This window comes from Pistacia vera, unplaced genomic scaffold, assembly GCF_008641045.1.
Source record: "Pistacia vera cultivar Batoury unplaced genomic scaffold, PisVer_v2 Contig418, whole genome shotgun sequence".
Taxonomy (NCBI): domain Eukaryota; kingdom Viridiplantae; phylum Streptophyta; class Magnoliopsida; order Sapindales; family Anacardiaceae; genus Pistacia; species Pistacia vera.
In genome coordinates, this window is record NW_022196244.1 from 122,382 (window position 1) to 130,565 (window position 8,184).

At 37.1% G+C, this 8,184-nt stretch overlaps 1 protein-coding gene across 1 annotated transcript; it reads left to right on the top strand.

Annotated features, from left to right (window-relative positions):
- Positions 1-5,429: 5,429 nt before the first annotated feature.
- Positions 5,430-7,065, top strand: LOC116142747 (tubulin beta-1 chain-like). Its single transcript, XM_031428151.1, has 3 exons — positions 5,430-5,921; positions 6,015-6,284; positions 6,383-7,065. The coding sequence occupies exons 1-3, from the start codon at positions 5,528-5,530 to the stop codon at positions 7,063-7,065; spliced, it is 1,347 nt and encodes a 448-aa protein (XP_031284011.1). The 5' UTR covers positions 5,430-5,527.
- The last annotated feature ends 1,119 nt before the right edge of the window (positions 7,066-8,184 follow it).

Sequence of the window (8,184 nt, forward strand, 5' to 3'; positions counted from 1 at the left end):
CAATTGGACCGTTAATTTCTGATAAGATCAAATTAAAGTATGGCATAAAACATAATTCATTTCTTTTTGAGTAGTTTATACTTTATACATTTGGAACCAACTCTTGCACAAGTGGAGATAAAATACAACTCCCAACAACCGTCCACTTCTGAATTCTGATAATGAAGGTTGGAGGAGGCTTAAAGATGAGGCAGTGCTTAAGGTTGAAGATAAAGATGGGATAATGAAGGAGTCGGGTCACCTTGTTTAGTGCAAATGGGTGGAGATAGTATTACAGAGGTCATGGAAACGGAGGGAGAACTGGGATTGGTTTGGCAATCTCTGAAGGTAGTGATATTGGAAGGTTTAGAAGACGGACAGGATTCCGTTTATGGGTAAATGTGTTAGTATATCTCATTTTCTTTTCTCATTTAGTAATGACTGGAGCTGTCATAGCAATCATTTCATGCTTAGTGTTCTGCGGATTGCCTAAGGCTAAGGCTCCAATGTAATTAGCCAACACTGAAAAGCCCCCATCTTTCTTGCCCTTGAATTAGGATGGCTCGTATGGGACTTGGGCCACAACCGAGGGTTCACATTTGCGGATTTCGTAATCTGAAGCAGATTGAATCACTTCGAATTTTGGGGTTTCGACGCTGATTTTCCCAAAAACCAGACCCATGTTGATGAATCTAGCTGGCTAATTCTACCAATGGTGAGAATATATTTATAGATGCATAAAGGGAAATGTAGAGAAGAAGAAAATTGCTGCTTGAGTCTGGACTTTTCAAGCTAGATTTGTCTAAACGTTATTTCTTGGGAGGGTTTTGCATTTGTGGCGTGAATTGGATACGACGTTTATGGCCATCATCTATCCACGACATCAATGGGACAAATCTTCAAACGTACCTACTTAGAATTATATAAATTTGAGAAATAAAAAAAGAGCTCATAATGTCAGCAAAATTCGATTTAGGTATCATGTTATAGAGGCTGGATTGAAGATGCGAGACGAATACCCAGAATTTTGACCCTATTTAAAAATATAGAGCCTAAACATAACAGCTGTGTATTTTTATTTTTGTTCTCCTTTAGAATTAGGTACTGATGCTTCGGCCTAAATAAGTTTTTCCATAAAGCCTCTCGTCCATTGAATTAAATTTTCGGAACGCATTGAAATTCTTTCCCTTCATCTCTGTAACATTATACTAACAATAGATATACAAGTATTAAAATCTCAGGACGTCGTGGTATCTTCAATCCCATTTGGAAGCTGCAGATAGGCAGTTTATAAGTGCCACCATCGATGAAATTATGGGTGAAAAAAGGTGTATTGTAAAATCCTTTTCCATGAAAGCTTTATATAAAAAACACCATGAACATTTTAAAATAAAATCAAAACCAATTAATAAATAAAGGTCTCAGACATCCAAGGAAGGATAAAAGCAGCGGAAGCTCTCAACGAAGGTGAAAGTTCTCGGGCGGCCACTGCAAATGTTTTGAGAAACAAGCCTTAATAAACAAGCCGGCATGGCTGTCAATGGCCAGATCTGTCATGATCTGGCCATATCAGCACACGGTGGTTATTTCCGATCTTCCGTGCGCCGTTTCGGGGTTGTGGTGGTTGCTGGCAACTGGCGGCAGCAAATGGGTGGGGATGGTGGTGGCTTGGGTGGGTTGCAATTTGTTTTTTAATTCAAAAGTAATTTTATGCTAAAAGTTAGTTAATTGGGGTGATAGTAAACGTCATATTCATATAAATTAATTTAAAAATAAGGGTATTATTGTCCCAAAATTTTATCAATAATGGATAGAATTATAACCAAAAAAAAATTATCTTGGTAATTTTCTAATACCTAAAAAAATTGAGGTAATCTAATTACCTCTAATATTATCAACAGTAATTATTATTGGTATTTGAAAATTATCGAAATCTTTATATTACTTGACAACAAAATATAGTAATCAAGTAATATGAGATGATATAACTCCAGTAATCTCAAATAACCTCCCACAAAACGTCTCCTAAAAGTGAAGCAAATTAATTTAAAATATAATACGACTATGGTTTTAGTTTGGGATTGTTATAGTTTGTCCCATAGTTACTTATGAACCAACTTTTGAAATAATCAACTTTAAAAATAATCTATTAAGGTGTCTGTTTTTCTTAATTTTAAAATTACTTCTATTATTAAGAGAATATATAACCATGTAAAAAGACTAAAAAGGTATAGTTTGAATTAGTTTTTTATTATTATTAAAATTAGTTTCTTAAATAAAAAAGATTGAAATTTGAAAACTAGTTGACGGTGGTCGGCTGGCTATGCCGGTAGGTTCACCAACCGCCGCTTTATGCAGTGGTGCCATCGGTTTGTCGAAATCACGTGGTTTTAAATTGCAAAAAGCCGAAAAAGTTTGATAAAAAATTGACCAGATTTCTACGACTTAATGCCACCATGTTTCAACAAACCTTTGGCACAAACTGAGTAAATTGCCAGAAGGCAACCTTAATGGTGCCGGCTAGGGGTCGGATGCTACTCTAGTTGAGGGTGGGCCATCTCAAATTTAAAATATATATATATATAATTTTTAGATTTTGATGTACTCTAACAGAAATATTGGTTGCGTTTGGTTTATTATTTTAGATAGGATTTTGAGAATAATATTGGGTAGTTGAATAGAGGAGTATTACGAGGTAAAATTTAAAAATTTATAAAAAAACCCCTAGGTTTACTAATTTAATTAAACACCCCAATATATAAAATGACAAAAATACCCCCACCACCTGCAGTGCCAGATTCCGGCCACCACCGCTGAAATCTTGCCAGAAAATCGCGTTACGACACAGACCGATCGGATCTGTGTCATAACGCGTTGTTATGGCCTTTTCCGGCCAGATCTACCACAGATCTGGCCGGAAAATGCTAGATCTACGGCCTGCTGTGGCCGCGACGGCCGGAATCAACGACGGTTTTCTTTGGCCGTCGCTGATGGCCAGATTGGTGAATTATCGACTAGTTTCGATCGATAATTCACCGTTGTGGCAGATTCCGACTACTACCGACAGTGGTTGTCGGAATCTGGCAAGTATGAGTCACGGGGGTATTTTTGTTAATTTTTAAACTTTTTTCAGGGGGTATTTAATGAAATTAATAACCTTATGGGGTCTAAAAATAATTAAAAAAATAGGGTAATATTTCTGGAATAATGTGTCAAACATTATTTGGAGAATAGGATTAGGAATATGGGCAGAAATAATAAGCCAAACATGCCCAATATATAAAAATATTAATGTGCAATTAGTTTTTATTTTGATCTATCCTAACTGGAATTTCTGGATCATCCTTGGTGTTGGCAATGTAAACTCACTCATCAATTTATGCATTTATGTGTTTTTTTAATATTTTTCTATTTTATCAATCCAATTTAAAATTTTATTTAGAATTTTTAATTTATAAAATCAAAATTTATGTTTAATCTTAGGATGTTTTGATAATTGTTTTTCTAAAAGCTGATTTTGAATTCTAATAGTTAGAAATACCTACTTTTAAAATCATTCAATAAAATAGGTCATGCAAGAAGTAGATTATTCTAGAATTACTTTTAAAATGTTTTTACCAAACACATTTTAATATTGTCTTATGCTGTTAATCGACACAATGCCAGCAAACAAATGTGCCTTGAGTGAAGGCTTATTAGACAATATCGATACATGTAATGTTATTATTTTTTATTTTTTATTTTTTATAAAAGAGGTATTTATGGGGTTAAAGATGGTTTGAACCCAAAAAATTAATATAGGGAACAAACTTTCTTGACCATCTATAAACCCTTATGACTTACATTTGATATTACACAGCAAAGATAAAAAGTTTGCTTTTTTTTTTTTAGAAGAGTGAACAACATATTCCCACCAAAAGTTTAGCTAAACTCAAGGTTCCCACCCTTGCTTTCATAAATTCCAAATTACTATCCTTAAATTACCACCGTTTATGATTTTTTTTATTAAATAACAGTATAAATACTGTTATTACCAAACTACCCTTAAAAATTATTCTTTAAACCCCATATTTTCAAGCCGATTTGATCGTTTCCCGGAGCCGGCGACCTTCCCCAACGCCACCAACAACACCCCTGTCCATCACCACCAAAACCTCACCCTTTTCCTACGAATTAACCCACCATCACCTCCGTCGCCGTCCTAACCACAAATTTGGAAAAGTTTGGTTTATTTGATTGTGGAGTCACTTTGATTGGTAGATTTTGGAGATCTGGGGGAATATTGATGATTGATTGTGTGTAGCTTTGAGAGGTTTAGATTGATTGTAATTTATTTCATTCCTAACTCATTCAAGCAGTTTTCTCGCCCAAACGCACACCAAGTGCTCGATGAAACGCCCCACCCACTGGGCGCAAAAGGAAGGCCTGTAGACAGCAAACGGTGAGTGAGGGGGACCAATGTGGGGATGGGTTTTGAAGAGGGGAGAATAGGGGTCCAATGGAGGCGATTGGGTGAATTTCCAATGAGTGAGACGATCGAAAAATGGCTACAAAGATGGAGGTTTGCGAAGTCGAACGCCTCCACTAGGCACAAAAGAAAGGTCGATGGACCAAAAATGGTGAGTGAGGGAAGCTGATGTTGGGGTGGGTTTTGAAGATGGGAGCATGGGGGTTTGAATAGAGGTGGTTAGATGAATTTATGATGAGTAAGGCGGTCAGAAAATGGCTGCAAAGATAGAGGTTTGCGAAGTCGAATGGTCGTCGTTTTTCGACGAATGGAGGGTGCTCCAGTGTGGGAGGAGGGTGGGGAAAGGTGAGGAGGAAGCAAGGAAGAGGGAGGGCTTATTTGAGGTGGAAAGGTAGCCAAAAAAAGGCTAAAAACGCCGACAGTGACGTTTGCTAATATGCGCCACCTTTGCTAATAGACTCCCACTCTTTCAAGAATAAAATGACCATTTTACCCTTTAGTCGTTAGCTTAAACAATTTTTAGTTAATTAAAAAGTGGAAAATTGAAATTTATGAAAACATGGGTGGGAGCCTAGAATTTTGTTGAACCTTGGGTGGGAAGAGTCGTTTCCTCTTTTTAGAACCTATTTTAATGTTTGTTCAAATTTTAATAAATACAAATACATGAACAGTTGGCACATGTCTTCATTATTGTTCACCCAAACCAATCAGAAACCGCCAACACACATATTACAGCCATAAGTATTAGGTTGTCCGGTTGTCTATTTCCATCCAATTCCAGCTGGCTTCAAATTTGAAATTCGAACCACATCTCCATCCGACCGTTACTTTCACAGTTTCACTGACCACTTTAAAAATCACAACTCACAAATCCCGCTTTACATTTCAAATCCCCATTCAAATCCAACCGTTAAAACTAAAACCTTTCATGAGATTCAAATCCAACCGTTAAACAAAAATCTTTTATAAAGTACTCATCGTCCCTACCACGCACCCTTCTCTCAAACTCAACTTTAACTCTCTTTTCCTCCCTTTCTCTCTCAAATTTCTTAAAAATAAAACTCTCTTTATCTTCCCAAAATGCGTGAAATTCTTCACATCCAAGGAGGCCAATGCGGCAACCAAATCGGTGCCAAGTTCTGGGAAGTTGTCTGTGCCGAGCACGGTATAGACTCGACTGGACGATACACCGGGGACAATGAACTGCAACTTGAGCGGATCAACGTCTACTATAATGAGGCAAGTTGTGGAAGGTTCGTTCCCAGAGGTGTCCTCATGGATCTTGAACCCGGTACCATGGATAGTGTCAGATCCGGTCCATACGGGCAGATCTTTCGACCCGATAACTTCGTTTTCGGCCAGTCCGGGGCCGGAAACAACTGGGCTAAAGGCCACTATACTGAAGGTGCCGAGCTGATTGATTCAGTTCTTGATGTTGTTCGTAAAGAAGCCGAGAATTGTGATTGCCTGCAGGGTTTGTTCTTAAAACTCTTATTTCTTTTTTTTTTTTTCTTTGCGATTTTGTTTTCTGTTTGGTTGCTAATGTTGTTTTTTACTGATGTGCCAGGGTTTCAGGTGTGCCATTCTTTGGGTGGAGGGACTGGATCTGGGATGGGAACTCTTTTGATTTCAAAAATAAGAGAGGAATACCCAGATCGAATGATGCTTACTTTCTCTGTATTTCCCTCTCCCAAGGTCTCTGATACAGTCGTTGAGCCTTATAACGCAACTCTTTCTGTCCACCAGCTTGTTGAAAATGCAGATGAGTGCATGGTTCTTGATAATGAAGCTCTTTATGACATCTGTTTCCGCACCCTCAAGCTCACCACTCCAAGCTGTAAGTTTCATTTACTACCATTTCTCCGATCTTGTTTCTTTAGAAAGCTTTTCAGATCCGTTTTTAAGAGTGACTGAAGTTGAATATTCGATGGACAGTTGGGGATCTGAATCATTTGATCTCGGCGACAATGTCTGGAGTGACCTGCTGTTTGAGGTTCCCCGGTCAACTGAACTCTGACCTTAGAAAGCTTGCTGTTAATCTCATTCCTTTCCCCAGGCTACACTTTTTCATGGTGGGTTTCGCTCCTCTCACCTCTCGCGGCTCCCAACAATACAGAAACCTGACAGTCCCCGAGCTCACGCAACAAATGTGGGATGCAAAGAACATGATGTGTGCAGCCGATCCGCGCCACGGGCGATACTTGACGGCCTCAGCAATGTTCAGGGGCAAAATGAGTACCAAAGAAGTTGATGAGCAAATGATAAATGTTCAAAACAAGAACTCTTCATACTTTGTGGAGTGGATTCCCAATAACGTGAAATCAACTGTTTGTGATATCCCACCAACTGGGTTGAAAATGGCATCGACTTTTATTGGGAACTCAACTTCGATTCAAGAGATGTTTAGGCGTGTGAGTGAGCAGTTCACTGCTATGTTTAGAAGGAAGGCTTTCTTGCATTGGTACACAGGAGAAGGTATGGATGAGATGGAATTTACAGAAGCTGAAAGCAATATGAATGACTTGGTTTCTGAGTATCAGCAGTACCAGGATGCTACAGCTGATGAGGAGGATGATTATGAGGAGGAAGAAGAAGAGGATGTTGAGTACCAGCAGTAATATGTTGTTTAATAATTGTCGAGATGGGTGGTTTAATGTTGTCATTTCTGGTTGCCAGTCTTAGGCAATTATAAGAATTAATTTACTGGTTGATGTAGTAGAGAAATATGAATGTTAATTAGAATATTAAGTTTCTTGTTCTTATCTTTCCTCTTTGAATTTGAAGTTTGAACTTGCAGCTAATCACAGTAAAACCCCAAATTTTCTTATTCTATGAATATCTTTGTCTATCTAATTGTTAGGTTCTTTGTCTTAGCTTATAAAAGCATCTTTACTCTTTATATAACCTAAATTCTTTATTATAAAGAGTTTATTCATAGAAACAAGGGTCCAACAGACTCTTTGTTCTTTAAATATAAATTAAAAAGTGGATTTGACTCTCCACATTTAGAGAATCAAATTTTACTAACTTAATTTTAAATAGAAAAATAATAAAGTTACCGAAGAATACGTACCGCCTGATCGTCAATTAATTATGATTTTTTTTTTAAGAAAACAAGATGGCGTCATGACATTCGGTACATGAATTCGGTGTACATTCTTCAGTAATCGTAGCATTGCTCTTTTAAATAATAAATTGCAAGTTTCTATGCATTTTATTTACTTACTTCTTCTGTTTTTTTTTAAAAGTCGTTTGAAGGGTATACACGACTTTTAATAAAAAAAAATATTCTCTCTCCCACCCAACTTTTTCCTCTGATTTTACAGGTGGGAAAAACTTTCCCGTTGCACACATTAATTATTTAAATAATTTACATTTGTTTTATTTCATTTTATTCTGCTCGTCTTCGTCTCTTTTCTTTTACTTTGATCCATTTATTTTATTCTGTCGTCCCTCACTCATTTTCATTTCTGTTCCATTTCCATCTCTTTGATTCTGTTCGGTCAATCACCATGGCCGAACAATGTAATAGTAGAGGTGTGCTTGGGGAAATTGATTTAAATGTTCTTTCAACATTAGAAGTTACGAATGAAGTTGATGACATAACCGAGAAAGTTAATATACATATGAGTCGAAAAAATCTTACAAATGAACAAAGGTAAGCAATTTTTGAATCTCTATTGAAGCGAAGTGTTAATAGACAATTGAAGAAAAACACTACAACCTTAGTAGATAAA

Excerpts from the sequence above, each read along its gene's own strand:
- LOC116142747 (XM_031428151.1), top strand. The coding sequence starts at position 5,528 with ATGCGTGAAATTCTTCACATCCAAGGAGGCCAATGCGGCAACCAAATC. Across the intron at positions 5,922-6,014 it reads GAATTGTGATTGCCTGCAGG|GGTTTCAGGTGTGCCATTCT; the intron begins GTTTGTTCTTAA and ends CTGATGTGCCAG. Across the intron at positions 6,285-6,382 it reads CAAGCTCACCACTCCAAGCT|TTGGGGATCTGAATCATTTG; the intron begins GTAAGTTTCATT and ends TTCGATGGACAG.